This window comes from Tachypleus tridentatus, chromosome 2, assembly GCF_004210375.1.
Source record: "Tachypleus tridentatus isolate NWPU-2018 chromosome 2, ASM421037v1, whole genome shotgun sequence".
NCBI lineage: Eukaryota > Metazoa > Arthropoda > Merostomata > Xiphosura > Limulidae > Tachypleus > Tachypleus tridentatus.
This window is the reverse complement of record NC_134826.1, coordinates 120755570-120778420: the sequence shown is the minus strand read 5'-3', so window position 1 is coordinate 120778420 and position 22851 is coordinate 120755570. Positions and strand designations below refer to the sequence as shown.

Here is a 22851-nt window from a genome sequence, read left to right as displayed (position 1 = left end):
TCCTCCCCCTGTGGATTTGTTTACTGAATCATTCTAGATCAGTCATGTAATGAAGAGTGCGTTGCAAACGAAATGGAAGAGAGTGAATGCGTTCAGTATATTAACTGGTGTTTGTCATATATTTTATATAACCTCACTGTATCTAACCATAATTACAATTCATTATTATTATTCTGTATTGTATAAACCCTAAAATACATTAAATATATATTAGATGTACTCCCGTATGATCCCAGAAAATGTTCTGTTTCAAGAATTAACAAAACCAAAATTAACAGTAACAATTATTTTAATTTCCTTCTTTAGAAGTTCATATGTCATGCACGTTTTACTAACGTCACGACAGTGCAACTTGCAACGTTAAAAGTTCCTTATGTGAAATTTTAGCGTCGAATTACTGACTGACAGACAGACAACACATTACTGTATTGTGGTGCGAGTTGCCTTCGACACCATTTTGGAGAAAGTAGCATCTATAAATTCGTAGTATTTTGTGTTTACCTTGGGTAGCCTTTGGGGTATTAACAACAAAAAAGGATCTTCTACTGTTTGTATTGCATTTGGTCGAAAGGACTCGAGGTGTAAATATATGACTTTCTATTAAACAAAATGTTTAGATTACTTGTAACTGACTTTTAACCTTATCACTAAATGTTATCTGAAATCATTCGTAGTACACGTGTTACAAGTTTTTCTTATACAAGCGTTATAAAAAAAAAACAAGATTGTCTTATCCATGTACTGAGAGGCTAAAACATTTTTCATTACACGAGTATTGTTTGTTCTTGTCACAAAATGACTACCACTTGTTCAAAGGTGTGACTGAAATGATTGAGGTAATAACTTTGAAATTATGTGTTTGTGGTTGTGAAATATACGCATTTTGAGTGAAAAATATAGTTGTCTTTAAAATCTATGTTCAAGTTACTACAAATTTCTGCACTGGGCTGTAGTTTAAAGGTATTTTGCGAGTAAAATGGGCCCACTTATTTTCAATTTCTTTGACAGATTCTTCGTACGAGAGGACAAAATCACGGCACCGCGGCAGCGCGCCGAATTCTCCTGTACTGGGACCACGAAGTGCGGAGACTCCCAGTCCTACCACCAGGCGTTTTACCGTAAGTTTAAAATTTTCACTTTTAAACAAATGGCATTTTTTATTTTCGTCGGTTTTTAATAAATTTATGTTTTTGAGATCGGTTAGTCAGTTTTATTCCTCAATCTAGCCAAACACCTCAACATCAGAATGAAAAATAAAAACATATCACTAGATATTTATTTCATTCTTACCTCTTTGGTAGTGTAAAACAATAATCACATATCAAAACACGTCATAAACGTTTCTGTCCGTTTAGTCAGTATGCACTAGGTGTACAGAACGTGTATTTTACGAGCATTATCTAAATATTTCAATCTAACCTTGAGAGAATATTGCAATCATGTTCACGTGTCTGTTTCCGCGTGCTTTTTCACGAAAGTTAATAAACCAATGTACAAGAAAATTTCACATAAGATGGGAAGTCAATATAGGGGTCCTCCCCAGGGTTGATCCCAGGAGAATGCGGATCCTCAGGCGAACATTTAGGATTAGTTTCTCGAGTTTAGATATTGGAAGTATACAATTGACTCGGTCACTGTGGCGCGAGGCCTGAGGCGAGTTGCTTCATTGACCTCGCCTAAGTCCAGCCTTGGTTCTCTCTACATTTGATTCATATTCTGGATCATTTTTAGGCGCTTTTTAATAATGGGGAGGGATGGTATTTATGCTATTTTCGATTAATAACTCTGTAAAGTTTGATCAGATTTGTAACACATTTCATGGAAATATTAAAGTTGAGATTCCTCATCACGCTGAAAAAAAGGGGCCGGGGGATTCATTCTGAGTTTTTTTCGGTAAAAATTTACGTTATCCAATACAGGCGCATGCAAGCTGGGGAAGGCGCAGTGGGTCGAGGGTATGCAATCGCTAATTGCGCTTGTTATTAAAGTAACTTCCTATCTAGCGTTGGCAGGTTAACCCTTTAGCTGAGCTGTTAGAGCACTCGCCTAACGTGAAACAGGTCTCGAACTCACATTGGAGGCCAGAAAATATATCATGAAAAGATATACTGGCAAGCAACTATTCGCCGTCTTACGACTCAAATTAGGGTTCTCGAGAAGGCGTGTTTATGAAAGGGAAGACTGCAGTAGTTGTAATTGCATTGTTGGTGTGAGCGAGTTCTAATTTCTGTCAGTAGCCCTACTCTAGTTGTGCAAATAAATAAGTAGAAAAATGCGAAGGTGATAAAATAAAGAAATTAAACTTCTGAAAATATATCACCTTAAAACACAACCATAGTTTTTAAAGGTGATTTATCTCCAAAAGTTTAATTTCTGCTGTTGTTGTGTTGACTTCCATCACAATGTTTTGTAGCTATTATTGCTGTAAGTGACGTCTCATTTGTATAGTTATCACCTGTTATAACTGTTGTGAGTTGACTTACTCGTATTTCTAGGATGAAATTCCTTGTAACACATTCGACACTACTTACCAGCCCTCGGATAGGTGGAGCGCTCGACTCTTGATCTACGAGTCGCGGGTTCGAATCCCCTTTGCGTCAAACAAGCTTGCTCTTTCAGCTGCGGGAGCGTTGTACTGTCATGGTCAATCCACTGTTAGTTAGTGAAGGAGTAGCTTAAGAATGGCGGTGAGCGATGCTAAATTAGGGGCGGTTGACGTAGGTAGCGCCTTGTGTAGCATTACGCAAAATTCAAACCAAACCAAGCAACTCACCAATATTATCCTGATAAACTCTCACTACTTACTAGTATTCTTGCTCTCCGTTATGAACTGAATCTAAATTATATTTGGTCGAATGATATTTTTATAAGGACAAGAATTTTTACAACCGCATTGGCAGCCCAGACGATAACCATATAAGATGAGATTGTTCGACGATGGGGATTCGAACTTACGACTTTCAGATTCCAAGTCGAGTTCCATAATCACCAGGCCATTGCCAAGCCCAACTACCAATATTATCTTGATAAAACCATCTGTTCATCTTTACTATATTGCTCCTATTAAAATACCACTGCTTCTAGTATTACCTCTCATAAAACTGTCATTAGTCTTAGTGATACATGTTTATTATACAGTATATATTGAGACACGTATTGTAGACATCTAGAATAATAAAAAATGCAGACTGGGAGGGAGGTAGAATTTTGAGCTTTGGAAGATAACAATTTAAATGTTACTGAGTTCACTCTTTGGGATAGGACTATAGTGGAATAAGTTAATTACATCAATAAATAACGACGCTATAACCAAAAGGAATATTCCATTCAGTGTACTAGAGCGCTGATAGTCCATTGTGCAGTTGTTGTTTTTTTTAATAAAACAAAAGCAGCAACCAGAACAGGCTTAAAATTAGATTTAAAAAAGCAATCCAAAACAATTTGTGGGTTACAGATCTCGAGAGATTTGGCAGAAAGTAAAGAGAAACAAAGCATTTTACTTCTAGTATTTTTCCTCATCTTCAGTACTTGCATACTTTAATCTATAACTAGGTCACATCCACATTAGAAGTAAAAGTAAAACAAAAACAAAGGCAGTTTGTCTGCTTGTGATGTTTAGCTACAGAATCGAGCAAAGGCAATATTCGTTGCGTCAGTGGAACTAGATTGATATTTGGGTTACATGTACCTGAAGGAGGAAAAAAACACAATATTGGGTGATATCAAAATAATAATAATGTATAACGTTTTGCGTGGTTACTCTTTTATTCGACGTGTAACTTGATCATTTAAGAGATAATTGTAGTTTCTTATTGAACAAATAAGGCTAAGAATTAGTTGTTTTTCTTTTTAATAAATAACATCAGTAACCCTTGCTTTACTGTTACTTCCTCAGCACAATGAGCTTTTATTGTTGAGGTTTCCATAATTCGCCAGAACCTGTGTGTGTGTTTCAAATTAGAAATTGAATTTTTCTGCGGTTTTAACTAAAGCAGAAAGTGTAATAATCTTCAAGTCAACCAAATGAGAAACCCGTTACCGTTATAATAATTTTTCAGACGTTTGTGCTATTAACAGACAATGAATGTAATCAATGCTGTATTTCAGAGCATCTTCTCAAAACGCACACCAAAGGTTCCCTTGAAGAGGACTAAAAGTGTCTCCAAGCTGGATCGGAAGCGAGGGGCAATGGATGGGAACAGGCAAGTACATAGAAAGCTCCTATTGTAAGTGTAAATCATGAGTGGGCAGTTTTTCGTTATAAGTTAACAGTATAACACTAGTTTTGATATGTACCTAAAATTTATTACCCTATTATTTTAAACGGTTGTAACATCAGAGCAGAAGGTATATTTAGTACTGGCCATGTACGTAATGGTTTGGCATGGCCAGGTAGGTTAAAGCGTTCAATTCGTAATCTAAAGGTCGCGGATTCGAATCCCTGTCGCACCAAACATGCTCGTCCTTTCAGCCGTGGGTGCGTTATAATGTGACGGTCAATCCCACTATTCGTTAGTAAAAGAGTAGCCCAAGAGTTGGTGGTGATGACTAGCTGCCTTCCCTCTAGTCTTACACTGCTAAATTAGGAACGGCTAACGCAGATGGCCCTCGAGTAGCTTTGCGCGAAATTCTAAAAACAAACAATCATGCACGTATTTGAATGTTATTAGTTTTCTACAGATATTGCACAAAATATAATGCACTGTCATGTTAAACATTAATAACAAACATTCTAAGCTCTTGTACTTGGCTTTGGATGTATGATACTCTTTTGTTTGTTTGTTTGTTTCTCCTCGGTTATATCAACTTTCTTTTCCACAAGTCATAGATCCATTATGTAGTAAATTACTTATGGTTTCTGTAATTCACAGGACAATCATAGAGTAAATTATTACCAAAAATAGTTTGTTTACAATAATCATTTGTATTTAAACTCTAAATAATTCAAATTATAATTTTTACTTTAAAGTGGTTTGAAAGGTAAATGGTAAAGTTGATATATTATAGAGCTTTATTAGAAATCTTTATTAGCAGAAATCTACATATTAAAAAATGTTAAGTATGAATAGACTCCCTGTTATTCAAATAAAGAAATGCATTTAAGTAAGACAGAAATTAGGTCAACCTTTTAACTAAAAAAAACATTAGGATCTGTTTAATTTTTTATATTAATAATCTGAAAGTATGAGAAAGTATATGTACCAACACATGCTGCTTTGAATTAAATTTACAACCAGGTATTCTAATCAGAGCTTTAGTTGCAAAAAGTAATTCTTAACCATGTAGTTGAATATATTATCCAGATGACTAGTTATATAGAAAAAAATATAACTTTGCTCACCTGCATCATGAATAGAAATCTAATTTATGAGGTAAAAATTATAAAATGAACCAGTTGTTCATATGATCAGACATTTATTTAATTCCTACCAGTTGTTCATATGATCAGACATTTATTTAATTCCTACCAGTTGTTCATATGATCAGACATTTATTTAATTTCTACCAGTTGTTCATATGATCAGACATTTATTTAATTCCTACCAGTTGTTCATATAATCAGACATTTAATTCCTACCAGTTGTTCATATGATCAGACATTTATTTAATTCCTACCAGTTGTTCATATGATCAGACATTTATTTAATTCCTACCAGTTGTTCATATGATCAGACATTTAATTCCTACCAGTTGTTCATGTAATCAGACATTTATTTAATTCCTACCAGTTGTTCATATGATCAGACATTTATTTAATTTCTGCCAGTTGTTCATATAATCAGACATTTATTTAATTCCTACCCCTTTCATAGCATAAAACAAACTATGACCAAATAGTAAAACACAACATAAAAGTTTTTCTCCATTTGCTCAATAAGCATCCAGCATAAAGAATGTGTATTTTAGGAGCATTATTAGCCTATTCCACCAGAATAAAAATACAAAGTAAGAGCCTTAAAGCACTACCGCAATTAAGATAAACCTTACATAAAAATGTGATTCCTGAGATTATTCTTTCTGATTCATTACATCTGCAAAAAATTTATGTGAAGTTTTTTCTGCATTTAATAGGCTCTCTTATGTAACTTTTTTATATTTTTCTAAATTATTACCTCCATATAAATTGTTTCCTTTACAATAGTTAGTTGTTGTTGTTTTTTCAGTATCCCACCATCTGGACTTCGTACTTCAAGGTCTCATGAGTCTTTACTTCTCTCTAATCCTGGAATAATCTCTGATATTGATCTCTCCCAGTGTGTTGTTAAACCACTTTCAGGACATTACTGTGGACAAGAACAATGCTTTGAATTATGTTCTAGGGAGGGTGTGATTCGTCACTACTCCTGTAGTTCAGAGGAAGAAAGAAACAGTTGGGTTCAAAGGTAATATTTATGTGGAAATTAAATAAGTGTACCTGACAAATAAAAATCTGAGACATAGTATAGTTTTAGATTTTTCTTATCACCAAAATTGTCTACCTAATGGAGAAAAGAAATGTGGTATAAATCTGTTTTTCGGTTTAACACATTACTGTGATACATCAGTTTGGAAGAATTCCATCTTTTGTCATTAATCTGAGAGTAGAAAACTAAAGAGTAAGGCCAAGCTTATAGTGTTGAATTATATTTGAATGTTGTATAAGTGTGGTGTTGAAGGGTAATCACACTTTATAACAATTATATTGAAAGTTCAATGCTTCCCTTGTTCATAGGTAATTATATTCATCTGATGATTATTATTATGTACTGTTTATTACCTGATACTGTGATATCCATTGTAACCACATAGTTTTAAACAACATTCGATGTGTGTGTGGATATTTACTTCTAAGACTACCTCTTACTATACCAAAGACAATTGAAAGGTTGATTGGAATGCAATTAAATATGATTCAGTTGTTGTTTTTACAGTTTTCTTGGTCATCTTCCACATGAAATAATATAAGGTTTGGCAGGATGTATGTGAGTGTAGGACTTGTTAATTCTATCAACTCCAAATCTTTGATCATTATCTTTTAATGGTATTGGGAAATATCTGAAGTTTTTTGCAATTATGTTTTTGGGTCAAAAGATTCTGTAACTGTTGCCTTCATTCTGTGAGGAGCGTGTTGCTCTGCATTTGCATGAAAGTATGATTTGAAAAATCTGTTACTACCTAGTTTACTGTTTGTTTCTTTTTTTTTCTCTTGCTTTGAAACAGAACATTGAAAACAATCTATCAGAATGTTGTGTCCTTCGACTTCATATCTTGTAGCAGTTTTTCTAACTGTAACCTTCACATAAAAATGTTGTAACATGTCTGTACAACTGTGAGCCTTCCTTGGCAGCATATCACTGGGAATGTGTAAGGATATTATATAATTGTAGGCAGTATTCTTTAATGTAGGTGTCTGTGACTTGTTGGAAATAAATATCAACAACACAATCCACTTGTTTCAAAATAATATATTAAAACAAGTCAAATGTATATACAGATATTTGTTTCACAGTTAATTACCATTGTTGTATCCAGAGCTTTAAATATTATCTTTTCATCAAAGTTCACACAGGTTGGTCCAGTTACTTTCAAACACAAGTGACAAGACAAATAATTCATCTATGCTTTGTTCTTATAATATATTTGTTGATAATTTCATTTAGGTTACACTATTAGTTTCCAGAGTTGTATCCAGAATTTTAAATAGTTGTCTCTTCATGTCATACAAGTCCATACAAGTTGGTTCAGTCACTTTAGAACACAACTGACAAGATAAATTATTTCTTGTATACTGTGTTATTTCAATACAATCTGTGATAATGTAACTTTAGAAACTGACACAATGCACCCTTTATAGCTGTATTCACAATCACTCAGCACAGATTTATTTATCCATTGAGTTAACTGAGTCTAACTTGAACCACATTTTGTACACACAGTTACAGCCTGATTTAGGCTATATTGTACCTGCTATGATATATTACGATGCAATAATACTCAGTCAAAACAACAAGAAAAACTTAAAAGATTCTAGTAACATGACACAATACTACAAGCACCAATTCACAATGATGGAACTGCACAATCTATGATTTGTATAGAGTTACATAAACAAATCTACTATAATCATTTGTTTCTAAACATAACTAAATTTAACACCAATTCACATCACACTTAAATTGAAACAATCATATTTATGTAATGGGATGAATGAGGAATGTCAATGAGGCAAATACGTAGCTACTAAACAAATTGGTTCCAATATTACTTATATTACTTTTAACATCTATGGAAACTTGCCATTATGTTGGAATATACAAATTATTTTTATAAAGTGCAATTAATCCCATGTATTATATAACATTGTGATGTGCAATTGAAACAGTATAAGTTGATTGTAGCACAGAGCCATGCATACAGTTATTTATTATGTTACAAACTATATAAGTTATTTAACTGTATCAGTACATAGATCATAGACCATAGGTTTCAAGTATTACCAATACAGATGTCTGAAAATGTGCATCTTTAGTTCAGAAGAATGAATGTCAGATAAGCTACAACATGTTGTGATACATATATATAGATTACAGACTTTACAACAACCCTAGTAGTGGAATGATAGGAATATATCCAGTGTGTTGTGATATAAATTGGATGCTAAAGTTGTCGTAGCACAATGATTAGAAGGCTTACAATATATTGTGACATAAACAGATCATAGACTTTACAACAGTTGTAGTAGTAAAATTGTCAAACAACTTTCATTATACTGAGATATATACAGATTACAAACCTTACAACAGTTGTAACAATACAGTGGTGTAATGTGATACCCATATATGACAAACCTTGTAACATTTGTAGTAACATAATGATCAGAAAACCTCCACTGTTTTGTGATATACAGACATTACAGTAGCAATAATTGTATGTTGAACAGAAAACTTTCAATATGTTATGAAATACCACGATTATCTTTTTTCATAACATGCATGACTAAGTCATTGACAGTAGCCTCGACTAGCTCAGTGATGAAACATTGAGGAATTCTTGGAACTGTTTTTTTTTAACACATAAAGATGTATTACACAAAACTCTTCATAAACACTGGACAAGTGACATGTGCTTGCTGAACTACAAATCTAATCAGACACTAGAAATGTCAGTGGAATCAATAGTGATGAAAAACTACTGACTTCTCTTTTATTTATCTAACTTAACAGAAAAGTAACATGTTTATGTACTGCATTTCAGCATATGTTGGTGTCACATGTCTGTAACAACACTATTTCACAAGTCAGTCAACGATAAACACCTTGTGCAACTCATGCAACTATTGAGTTATATCATACTTTACAGTTTAAACTTAGACAAGATAGTTGAACTAAGTGTGAGAATGAAACTTGTAAGCTATTTTTAGCTTATGAGCTATGTATAAGATGATTATATATTGACAAATACCTGCATCTGAAGAAAGAAATAATAACTTCTTACAATAAATAGATTACAGACCTTACAATAGCTGTAGTTCAATGATAAGAAAAACCTTCAGTATGTTTTGTTGTGATAATCAAGCTAAATGGTTGTACTATGATTTGACTGCCAGTTTGGTGCATTACTCTTTTCTAAAGGCTGAGAGAATCGATATTGAAGCAAAATTCAAACATACGAAGAGTGGACAACTCTCTCATCATATGGATTTTAGAAGCTAAAGGGCTTCCTCAAAAAAAAAAGTAAGATTGAGAACTCTTGATTTCAAATTATTTGTTTAGCAAAATATTTAATGTCTTTCTTCTTTTTATACATAAATGTTTGCACTTTAAAAACAAAGTACAGTATTGTGCTATAAACAGTAAACTCTGTTTATATACAAAAAGGTTTATGTGTCAAATAACTGATGACTAACTTGTTACAAAGGATTAGTTCACACATTAAATATTTGGTTTATCTTTGTTAGCCCTTCAGTGGCTCAGAATTATGTCTGTGGATTTTAACTCTAAAAATTGGGTTTTGATATCCACTGTAAATAGAGCACAGATAGACCATTGTGTAACTTTGTGCTTAAAAGCAAAGAAAATTATAGATCTTAAGTGATTTGTTCAACAGATTGGTATATGTGTGTGAACATCACTTGCAAAAGCTTTAATTCTTTTTGCTGAAGTATATCTACAAACATACTTTTAATAAATAGGTTGAAAATTAGGAGACATAACAATCTCATTTGGTGATTAAAAATGTGTTCACATGGTGTTTGCTCTCTGAAAAAAAAAAAAAATTAATGTTTGTAAATAGTTTTAAACTTTATATTGGTATAGGTACTATTGTGAGCTGTGTTTAGGCCAAGAACTATATAATAGAACATCAACTAAGCAGATAATGGCTGATATGTGTTTTTGGGGAGAGCATTTTGAATTCAAGTAAGTATAATTTTGTATAAGGCTTTTTATGGTTACTATTTATACAACAATTTAGGAAAACTTCGTTAAAATATGGTGTAACTCAGGGGTTCCCAACCTTTTGGCACTCGTGACATGAAAATGTAATTGATGAAATAAAATTAATGTTATCCCAAGCTACTTCTAACAAGGCTACGCGACTCCCATGCCAAGGCTTTGCGACCCCACAGGGGGTCGCCGGTTGGGAACCCCTGGTGTAACTTATGTGTAATTTATGTCTGTTTGAACAACTTTTTTTTTTTTTATTGTTTCTCTTTCTGATAAAACCTTACAAGCACTAAACTGTAATACATTTATACAGTACTAAGTGCATGAACTTACAAATTGTGCTTTGTTATTATTAATTCTTTTTATTGTGTACTTGTTGATAGCTTTCCAATTGTAAACTATTTACCTAAGTACTTGTAAGTACAATATTATTTTAAGGTTTAATTAATGTTTCAAATAGCTACGAGTCCTGTATTTGATTTTCTTTTAAGAATCACTTGCTTAGCATAAGATATTCTAATGATCTGTTAACTCCATAAGTATACACAAACACAATATATACAGAAAATATACCTTAACAAGTAGTCAACAATGTTAGTTTTGCATTAAACTGGCCCAGCATGGCCAGGTGGGTTAAGGCGTGTGACTCGTTATCTGAGAGTCATGGGTTCGCATCCCCATCGGACCAAACATGCTCGCCCTTTTAGCCGTGGGGGCGTTATAAAGTTACAGTCAATCCCACTATTCGTTGGTAAAAGAGTAGCCCAAGAGTTGGTGGTGGGTGGTGATGACTAGCTGCTTTGCCTCTAGTCTTACACTGCTAAATTAGGGACGGCTAGTGCAGATAGCCCTCAAGTAGCTTTGCGCGAAATTTAAAAACAAACAAACAAGCATTAAACTGACTTTTATATGTATTTTTAAAACTTTTTTTCTGATTAACACAGCAGGATTACTAAAAGAGAGTTCAAACAAAATACATTTATAGGTGTGTGTGTTTTTTCGTATAGCAAAGCCACAAAGGGCTATCTGCTCAGCCCAGCGAGGGGAATCGAACCCCTGATTTTAGCGTTGTAAATCCGGAGACATACCGCTGTACTAGCGGGGGGCTACATTTATAGGAAAAGATATTTGTTACATTTTTGTGATCCCAAAACATTTCTTAATAATAACAAATCTTATTTCAGTCAACTTGAGAAGATAGAAAGTGTAATTGTAAACTTATATAGAGAATCAGAAACCAAGAAGAGAAGAAACAAACTAATAGGTAGGTTGGTTTTACAAGAGTTAAAAAAAAAAGTGTTAATATGTAGTTTTAAGTTTAGCTTTTCTAAATAATTTTTGTAATGTAGTTTATTCAAAACAACTATCATAATGGATTATAATAATGTTTAGTACACTCTTGAAACTTTAGTTAAAAATGAGCGTGAGAAACTGGGGTGTTTGTATGATGAGTGAAATGAGATATGTAGATGCAGAATGTGAAAAGTTACACTTATGTACTAAAATGAAGAGTGATTGAGGACTGTTATGAATTGATATTTAGATGTTTAGAGTAATAAATAAGTGAATATTTGATGACTGAGGAGTGAACAAAGGTGTGTATATGTGTTTGTGTAAAGTGAGAAATGAATTGAGATTATAAAAATTTGAGTGAGTGAAAAGTTGATATAAAAATGTTTATGGGGAATGAAATAAATAGAGTGATAGTTGGATATAAAACATGATGTGTAAATAATTGTACAGTGGAAGTAAACTGAGGCAATAAAATAATATTTGTGTAATAAGTGGAAAATATGAAGTGTAGGTGTTTAAAAACAATGTGGTATGATGGTTGTTTAGTCATTTATATATACATTGGAGCAGCCACCAATAATGTTTGGGTAAAAAAACATGTTGATATACATAAGCTAGCAGAGAATTTAACGGAAGGAGTGCATAGACCTGATATATCTTAGAGAAATATATTACAGAGATGCCAACCATTACGATTTTGGTGTATACATTTCGACTATACGCTCATACAGACAAATATTACGACTTGTTGCAACTCCCAAATTATTGTATATTATATAGGCCTATACCATAAAGTGATAAATTGTTCCCCCAGGGCTTGAAAAGAGTGAAAAGAAAATTTCTAGTGAGATACAAATAAGTTTTGATAATAAATAAAAGACATAGTCCAAATGGCTACTTGCGATAATCATGTTTGTTTTTGAAATAATAAAAAATATTTGTACTTCCGACGTCTACCAATAGTTTGAGTGCTGTGCTTCTCCATACTGGGTACGTGGGGGAATCCATAGTTACGTCATCAGTGCTTGTCAGCCAATCAGCGCTCGCGTAGATGGGTATTTTTCGTTTTCTAAGCGGCATAGAAACACCAATGCGATCGTTCACAAGTGGAAAAAAAAAAAGAGGCCTCGTTCACCAGATTGTCTTGTTTCTAGCAAATCTAAAAGGGCTACAACTGTGAAAGAGCTCTGCCTACAATCATTACGCTCAATCATTTGAAATAGTTGGCATCTCTGATATTATAGTTAACATTGTTATACTTATCTGTGTAGATGTATCATAAATTAACTTTTATTTGACTTATATCATACTAAATATAAACCTTAGCATAATGCAAAAGCTGAGTGAAAAATGTAGTTCCCTGATTGAGTGTTTATGCAGGAAAATATTCAAGAGTTTAATATTATACCATATAAAACAATGATACCTGTGTGTGTGTGTTTTGTGGTATATATATATATATATAACAAGATCATTCATAAGGGTTTTGAGGTTAGAAAATGGCTGTTACAAATTTCTGAAGAACCAGGAGAAGTTCATAGATCAACCAAAACAGCACTTTATACGTATAGAGCATGACCCATTTTAAACTTCCTTTCATATAGAATTATTTTGTCTTTTTCTTACCCAGCTTAAAAAAAGTTCATAACTGCTTATTCATTATTTATTTCGCCAAAAAGTCGGAATATTAAACTTTTTCATGCAGGGTTATGATATTCTCAAGGGTTATAAAGAAACTTTTCAAATGAACATCAATTCATGTGTCACACTAAACAGCATGAATGTAAATTTAAATTATCACACAGACAACATTCTTGCTAGCTTTTACTATACAGCTTTAAGAATGATTCTTCAGCATTTTTTTTACAAAAAATATAAAATTGATAAATAAACCTTATTACTGTAATTTTCTATTTTAACATGCATTATTTAATGCATTATTAGGTTCTTTGGAAATTCCTATAGAAGTGATTAGTGGAAAACATCTGACAGAAAGCAGGTAGTAATGAAAACTGTGTGAATACTAACATTACATTGTGTGAATATAACATAGTTTGTTGTTAGCATTTGCAACAAAAATAACAAATTACAAGTGTGTGCTAATACTTTTTTCGGTGTTTTATTTATTTAGTGATCAAATTATTCAAACTAAGTTGAATAAACAATTTGTAAATCAAGTGGTAATATGAATCAATTGTTGGGACAGATATAGTTTATTATATTTATTACTTTAGTGATAATTGTTTTATTTTCTGTTATGTTAGATACAAAGTCAGATTAGAAAAAAATTCTGGCATTAAAGATCCACCTTCTATTAGAATAAAGGCCCGTTTTCAGAGTGTGAACATTCTACCTTTTGACATGTACAAAGATTTTAGAGAGGTATGTCGATAAATATTGTCTTCAAACTTTACTCTTAGTAGGTGTTACTTCAAAACAAAAGGTGTACATAAAGATTTGAGATATAAATATAATATATGCATTTTATTTCATGTTACTAGGTGTGTCTAAATGATTTGATGTCTTTAATGATTAGTTCATTTAAACTCATAACAAAAATTCAAACTTCTTTAGTGTCACTAAATAATAATATAATAGTATACTTTTTATCTGAGCTAATCTCCATAGTGGAGAGCTTTCCAACAGTAAATAGTCTTCTCATATGTCATAACGTAGGGCCATACAGTTTTTCTTTTTATAAATAAATAAAGTGAGAAAAACAATCTTATATGTTGTAAAATAAATTAAACATTGCTGGCATTCTACCATATTGCTTTAAGTATATAATTTATTCATTAATAAATATGGTATTTCAGTAGGATCTTTTTTTGTTTCTTCATTTCTGTTCATACTGTCAAACTTTCATCATATTTTTGTATACTTGGACACTATCATACAGGAGTGGATTATGAGGGCAAGGGGAAAACAAATAAGTACAATTTCCCCAAGATATTCTCCTCAACTAATATACAAATGAAAAACATAATCAAATCTGGATGTCTCTTTGAAAATCATATGTTTGTAATTGAATCAATAACAACAAAATGTTTGTTTCATATAAACCTATTACTCTGTAATTTTTCACTAACACCTTCTTACAGCATTTTCTTTTATAAAAATTTGCTTTACTATTTAACAACAAATTCATTATCCTACCCTTATACTTATTATAAGTATGAGAATAAGTATTTCATACATTATCTACCCATTTCTTGGGTTTGGGTATTGCTCAAAATTTGTTTAATGAATTGTATTGAATTTTATTGAACTTACTTATGACTTTCAGTTTTAAGGACTCTACTAAAAATTTGCTTGAGGCCTTCCCTTTGTCTTTAATTTGTCCCATCTCTCACAAATGTTAGATGCTTTGCAACTTTGGTAAATTGTGATAAAGGTACTTGATGAACATCCGTGTTTATTATATCTGTTGTTGTTCTATAAAATTATATCTAAATGAAGATCAACTGGTTACAGCTTCCATATTCATTCCATGGTATAGTTGCAACTGTGTAGCCTTAGTGAAGCTAATTGTTTGGGGTTTACTTTTGAAAGAATATAGATTTATTAGTTTGACTGCTCTTCTTTTTACACACATTGGAATATCACCAGATATCATTTAGAAAAAGTTTTTAAATATTTACTTTTAATTAACAATTTTCATTATGGGTTTAGAAGAATGTTTTCTTGCCTAATCAAATTCCTGGATTTTTTTACGTTTTTTTCTTGGGTAAGGATCAATACCCTACTTAATACTGTGTATCTAGATTTTCAGAAAAATTTTGATAAGATGCCTCACAGGAAACAGATTGTTACCTTAATTGTTTATTGTAAATCAAAAGGGTGCATAGTAGATACAAAACTGACTTAGTGCATTTTCCCCAGTGATTGATGTGGATTCCATATTTTGCCTTTTTTGGAACTGATGTTGTTTCTTCTTTTGATAATATTTATTCAAGACAAATTTCGTTTTTAAAAAGTGTAAAGTTTAGCAAAAATGAGACTTAAGCACTTGTAGTTTGGAAAGAAAGAAAAAATATTATTGTGCGGGAGTGAAGGAAGATTTAGGTATTATTGGTAATGTTATTCTATTGTCATATCTTGTAATTCACTTTAAGAAAAACATAAATTAAGTGCTTGATTCTCTATATAGAAATTTGAATTTCTGAGCAAAAACGTTATTGTAAACTTCTATAATGTACTGATTAGGCCTTATTTGGAGTCATTTAGGTATTTCTCTATGAGGAAAAACATCAACCATATAGAAAGAAGGAAGAAATAGTTACACAATTTTCAGTAATTTTAAACTACAAAGAAAAATTCAAAGTTTTTATTTGATTTCATTTTCTGGAGCAAAGAAGAATTCAGAGGTGAATTAATTTCAAAGTTCAAAAGTGTTATAAGTTTGCTTTCTGCACTCTTCTAAAAGTGGCAGAATGAAAAAGCTTGGAATATGAACTTGAACTTTCAGAAGTTCATGACTTGATAGCACAAATGCAGACTTGTTCTTCAACGAAATTATTTTTGATTAGTTGTAAAGTTATGGAATGGTTTACTTAGTGATGTAATATATTCACTTCCTTGCCCAGCACAAATGTTATCTTCTCATTTAATACTTCTGAAAACTTCAGTCATTTTTCAGTGTCATGTTCCTAGGTTACTAAACATCTAAGGAATATGTAATTAAAACCTTAATAATGAAATTTTAGTAAGTACTTCCCTATAGATAAAATCATTCCTATTGCCATTTTGTCAACATCATTATATCTCAAAATAAATGGAGTAATTTTAGACTAGCACAAGAAGTAACCTATTCACTTGTAGCATATGTGAAGACTATATCTGTAGAAAGGTCTCTGTTGTAGTTTACCTTGTTCACCTGTAGTGTATGTAAAAACTATGTTGATAGAAAGGCTTCTCACATAGTTAACCTACTTCACTTATAATATATATGACGACTATATTGTAATGCCAGATTAAGACATTTTGAGATCATGAGCTATGTCAATTTTAAGAGGCCTCATATGATAAAAAAATTGAAATGGAGCCAGTTTTTCTTGTTTAGAGATGTCAAAGAGACCTTATATATTGGGAGGCCCTAAGCTGTAGATTAGTTAGCTTATACCTTAATCCAGCACTGCTATACAGGTAGAAAGGCCTCTTCCATGCAGGTATAGATTATTTATTAGGCACAGTGCCCAGGGCCTATGAAAACTATGGGTCCATGAAAATTTTCCTTAAAAGTTAATCTTAGAGGGCCAAAAAATAATCAGCACAAAAAACATGAAATATACATTTTACTGTAAACACTTTATTACATCTTTAAGTTATATGATATATTTTTGTATACACGCATTAGTTTGTGTACTCTCATCCACTTAAATATACAGCCGATATTTAACTACAGTGTGTTAACACACATAAACAGCAAGTATACAATATATGCATATAAAATATTAAATTTCAAACCAGAATTTATAATTTATATATCTATAATTTATCTAACACATCTAATAGGACCTACAAACAGGTGTCCTAGACCCTACAATTGTTTTGATCAGGCACTGCTCCCATGGCTAAATTACTTAACATGTAGTATAAGTAAAGATTGTGTTAGAAAAACCTGTCATGTATGTAACTTGCTTCACTTGTAATAGATAAGAAGGTTATGGTGGTAGAATGGCCTCCCATAATGTTATTGAGGATTATGAACTAAATATTTCACAAGTTTAATCATTAGATGGCAGAAGGAATGAATAAATAAGATGATTTCACTCAGCATGAAAAAGGTTAGGGTTCTGTTTATAATAAAGTCTAGGCATTTGAATTTCAGTTAATTCTAGAACTAAAATTTTTTAAAATTTACATATTTTTATATAACCAACATAACACAAATTACAATTCTGGAAAAATTGATTATATTAAGAAAAGTTAATTAGCTTTTCATATATTTGCCATCAAGAGTAGTTTTTCTAAAATAAATGCAACTTTTAGGTGATAAATATATATTTATGTTCAAATAATGAACTGATAGTGAAAAACAAATAAGAATATTTAAATATAATCATGTAACACAGAAACAGCTTAAGTAACTTTTATAAATATAATTTTCCTTTGTACCCACATTTGAGATCATACAATCTTTAGATAAATCAATCTAGAAATATAATTATAATATATATTTGAATAAATCACTAAATTTTAGAAATAAATCGTTTTAGTCAACATTAATAAATATAATGAGATATTATACATATGTTGTGAAGCTTATAAAACCATCTTAAATAATTTTTTATTATACATGCTATCTTACTGTTATTTAAAGCAGAGATTTGGAAAGAAAACTGTTTTTTGAAATAAATATCATGCTACTAGAATGATTAATTTTTCCACAATAATTAATACTGTAATTGGTTTGATTACAAAAACATGGTAATAGTTTTTAGTGAATTCATCTTCAGTAGTGTATCTAAAACTAACTCTAATAACCTGTGAAGCACAAGTGTAGTCAAATATTGTATATATATATATATATTTTCTTCTCAGTTCCTGTGTTCTAAGAACAAACCACTTACCGAGATGTTAGAGCCTGTTCAAGTGCTTGTCAAGGTATAAATAATGTTTCTTATTTAGTATTATTTGTGATGAAACTTCAAAAATTTTATCATTGTATACATATTCCCCCTCTTTATCTTTGTGCTGGATTTTTCATAAGGTTGTGTGGAAGGTGGTTCAAAGATTATATGAATATCAGAGGTTGGAGCACAGGTTTTGAGAACTTGCAAGTTTATTTTTTACAAAGCTTTCAGTGAATTTACAACTGTATTCATATCTCAACTTCCATTTCCTGCCTATAAATTTATATTATTTGTTATCATAAACTTTAGCAGCAGCTGGTTTTATGAAAATGAAACTGTGTAGTTGTTTAGATTACTTACTCTGTGGCTTTTTACTAAGCTTAATGATAAGGTTTGATTATATAAATTATATTAAGTTTTAAATTTAAATTTCATTTTGTTATTTTTGTTGTATATTGTGTGCAGTTTTCCAAGTGTATGTATACATACTCAGCTCCAACTTTAACCCAAACGTGTTTTCTGTTAAAGTGATGGTGCTCTGTTTGTCATTTGAGGCTCCAATTCTGTTCTAAGTTAAGTTTAAAATACTTTCAAACCTTTGAGCTTAAAACTGTAAATGGTCCATAAACAACTAATATTTGTATTCTGTGAACATGCTATTTCTGGAAAAAGAAATAGTTTTATAAGAAAGTATCTTCTAGCTCTAAATCTCATTCCACATAATACTATGTTAAAACTTAATTTTCTCAGTCTTTTATTTATGGCTTGCAAATAAATTATATTTAACCTGTTAAATTACTGATATGCCATAATTTGATCTTCAATAAACACTTACATGACATTCAGAATTAGATTCAGTCAACTTCATTTATCGATTCATATGTCTTCTCTTACAAAAATATTGCTACCAAACATTATTTAAAACTCAAGATCATAACCAACGTTTTTGTGGATTTCTAAATTTCATTGTACAAATTCTTTCAAATTATTCAGATACAAATGTAAAAACTATAACTAAAAAAAAACAAGTTACTAGGGTAATATAAAAATACTAAATTGTTTTCAAATAATTGATAATTGTGTCTTATGAGTTGTACTTTTAATTTTATATCACAGAATCCTACATGAAACAGAGAAACTTCTATGCGAGTCCACTTCCAGATAGGCCTATCTGAAGAAGTTGATAAAATTGTCAAATAAAACATTATTTTAATTTAATAAAATGTATTACAATTTCTTTTTATATTTTGAATTTTAATATTTTAACTTGATCTTTATAATTATGGGCCCTTCATAGAATGCTCTTGGGCTCCTAGGGGTACCACAAACTGCACGTGAAAGATACAGCTTGAGAATAAATCCATAAAACCATCATCATTACACAAAAATTTTGTGTGTATGTTTAGTTACTAATCAAGAATTGGAATTAATATACTTAAAACCATTATGGTGCATGCTGAAAATTGAGCAGGTGGGACACCTATAAAGTAAAATATTGGTTTTCTTGAGAGAATGACATATTTTTCACATAAATAAATCATATTTTATAGTGATGATGTGTTTTTTTTTCATTTAGGTTTCAATGAATGAGTTTTCTTGTAAATATACAAATATTAATTTTCTTGATCTAATTAATAATGTATTTCAATGCTGCAGGAAGATATAGCAGTTATTCTAGTCCGTATCATGCAAAAAGAAAATAAGGCAAAAGAATTCCTTACAAACATTGTGATAGAAGATGTTAAAAAAATTGGTAAGTTTTGTCTGTATCTGGAATATTTTAAGTTCATGTTTTAATTAAATAAGACAAATTATTAGAAGTTCTTACCTCAGTTAATAATAGTTATTGTACATCTGGAGAATATACCATAACACTGAAAACAATAGAACTGAAAATATTTGACAGATTTTTATCTGTTTTTCCAGAAGTGTTCAATTTAGAAGCATAGAAGTCTAAAGATGTTGTAATAGGATATATGAAAAACATTGATAGTTTTTATCATCTTTGCTCAGTACTGTTAACCCTTTAAACAGGGGTATATCTTTAAACACTTTTCTGTGCAATTCATTGTGTTGCATTTAGAATTTAATTAAACACCTTCACCAATTTATGTGACTTAAATTAAAATTAGTATATATGTTATGTTCAGAAGACCTATGTCATTTAAGTTTTAAGTCCTTTATTTCAAAAGAAACCTTTAAAAACTACTTAAAACTTCAGATGTATGACCAATGAACTATCAAAATTCTCTACTTTGGCACTCTATATCTTAAATAATACAATGGTACTTACATAGATGTACAGCTATACTGTAAGTTGCTTAAATAACCTTTTGACTTGTGTATTTCAAAGCTCTCTGAATGAATGCAGTTGAAACAAGTAATAAAGTTTTTCAAACCCTGACTGGTGCCACACCCACCACCTTCAACAGACTTATTTGAGTTCTGTAGGTCATATGTAAAATTACCTATATATGTTTATAGTTATTAGAAAAAGCTTAATTACACTATAACACAACAATGGTTATTTTAAAATTGGCAACAAGTTCTCATCATGAAGTACATGTAACTGACTGCAGTATTATTGGCTGCATGATCAACTATAGGCACTTACAGTTGTTTCTTACCTAAATATGTTGTAGTTATAGATAAAATTTACAATTATTAATTATGTTTAAAATGCATAACTGAGAGGTAAAAGGTTTTTAAATATGCATCATACTTTGTATCAGTTTTCAAGGCTTATGATATTATGCAATGCACAAAAATTTTGCAAAAGGATTGTGGTCTATATGCCAGAGACACTGCAGTATGCTTCAGTGGCACTGTTGGCATGTGTCAAGATAAAGAATAAATGGTGAAGAACAAGAAAGGAAAATAAAACATTAAAAATTAACTATATGTGAAAAGAAAAAAAAACAACCTGAAATTACTAATATAACCAAAACAATATATTTAAAGATATTGAACAAAATATTAAAAGGTTTGTATGTTTTTTTTTCTTTGCTATATTTAGTCATTTCATTGCATTATACATTAATGATAATATGTAAAGTTAGTGACATAATATAGAAAATGAAAAATAAAATATAAACACTTGCTTTAAAAATTTATCAATATTAATTTAGGAGGTTCTAGAGGTTATTCAAATGCAATATGAAAATTATGAAATGAAAAAAATTATTTTATACTGAAAATGAAAATCACCTTGCACTGTTAAAGTAACTACTATATACAGATAACATTTTTGTTAGAAAGACGTAATTATAATTATCTCATTCCTTGTATACGAAATTTTACCAGGTTTTCTGAGGAACACTCAGGGTTATCATGTTTTCTGCATAAATATCCTGAAAGGGCTGAATAATGAATTAAATGCCCTTGGCCAGAAATTGAAACGTCCAGATAGTTAATAAAATCCTAAAGATTCAATGATTATATACCAAAAAAAAAAAAAACAATTACATGTATTCCAAAATTATCATCATTTTATTTTGTTTATTTCCTACTTTCCTGTATATATGATAAAACTCTTTTTCTTTAACATACTTATTAAAGATGCTTCCTTCATACTGAATTGGTAAGAAGGGTTTTGTGTGAAACAACTTTTATTTCAATGTCTACACACTTGAACAACTGAAAGTTGTTTGTTTTGTTTTTTTGAGGAAACATTTTGTTTTGCCACTACATGTTTTTCCTGTTAGATACTACTGAAGAATTAAGAAAGGCTTTTGATGGAGTAACTTTTGTTTGCTTTTCATAAGATGATCAACATCTAACGTTTCGTGGGAATTCATTTGCTACAAAAGCATCTGAAGCTTACATGAAGCTACTTGGAGATAAGGTGAGGAATATGATAAAATATTGATATATTGGTAATTTGAAAATCTAGGGTTAATGTGTGTTACTAACTAAATGTTCATTATGATAAAATATGTATGCATTACAGTTTATTAATGAGTATCTTGAAAATGCCTAAACTCTCTCATAGTTGCTCAACCTAGAAGTATGTTTCTTGTCTGTTATTTTTATTATTATTTTTCTCCAAGTGCTTTACTTAAAGAACAAGGAATAACTAAAAATTACTACTGCATCAGTCCTAACACAGATATACTGAAATGTTTGCACAACTAAACTTTATTTTCCAAATTTGGACCTACAATAGACTATTTTAGTTTTTAGATATATAATAAAAATTTCTAAATAATTAGAAAAATGTAAATATGTTTCGATGAATACAAATTGCCACAAAACATATTTAACAGTAGAACATTTTTACCTCAAGTGCCTGTGTGTGAAAATGCATGATAAGAAAGCGTTAAATAATTTTACTTATTCTTTCTTAATATGATATGCATAAACTAATGATTATCTACAGAAGTATATTCACATTTTACAGTAATGATACAAAATTGTGTGTCTAGGTGTTATAAGCCTCCTACTTCATCAGTGTGGTTGCTTTATATCGTGGACTTGGCTGTGGATTATTGCTCTGCAATATAAGTTTTTATTGTTGGACGTTTTTGTGCATTGAAATGAGTTCAGTGTTTCCTCCTCCT

The 22851-nt window shown here is 30.9% G+C and overlaps 1 protein-coding gene across 12 annotated transcripts in view; it reads left to right on the top strand.

Annotated features, from left to right (window-relative positions):
* The window catches only part of LOC143244968 (ras GTPase-activating protein raskol-like), a 147909-nt gene that overhangs the window by 99538 nt on the left and 25520 nt on the right, over positions 1–22851 (top strand). For 6 of the 12 annotated variants that reach the window (XM_076490590.1, XM_076490587.1, XM_076490593.1 and 3 more), the window contains 11 exons: positions 1009–1118; positions 4108–4226; positions 6165–6383; positions 9612–9713; positions 10296–10397; positions 11609–11688; positions 13662–13716; positions 13982–14099; positions 18261–18323; positions 19949–20045; positions 22057–22136. In XM_076490590.1, the coding sequence (XP_076346705.1) occupies positions 1009–1118; positions 4108–4226; positions 6165–6383; positions 9612–9713; positions 10296–10397; positions 11609–11688; positions 13662–13716; positions 13982–14099; positions 18261–18323; positions 19949–20045; positions 22057–22136 (1145 nt within the window). The remainder of the gene's footprint in view (positions 1–1008; positions 1119–4107; positions 4227–6164; positions 6384–9611; positions 9714–10295; positions 10398–11608; positions 11689–13661; positions 13717–13981; positions 14100–18260; positions 18324–19948; positions 20046–22056; positions 22137–22851) is intronic. The other 6 variants (XM_076490591.1, XM_076490588.1, XM_076490598.1 and 3 more) reach the window with 2 other exon arrangements.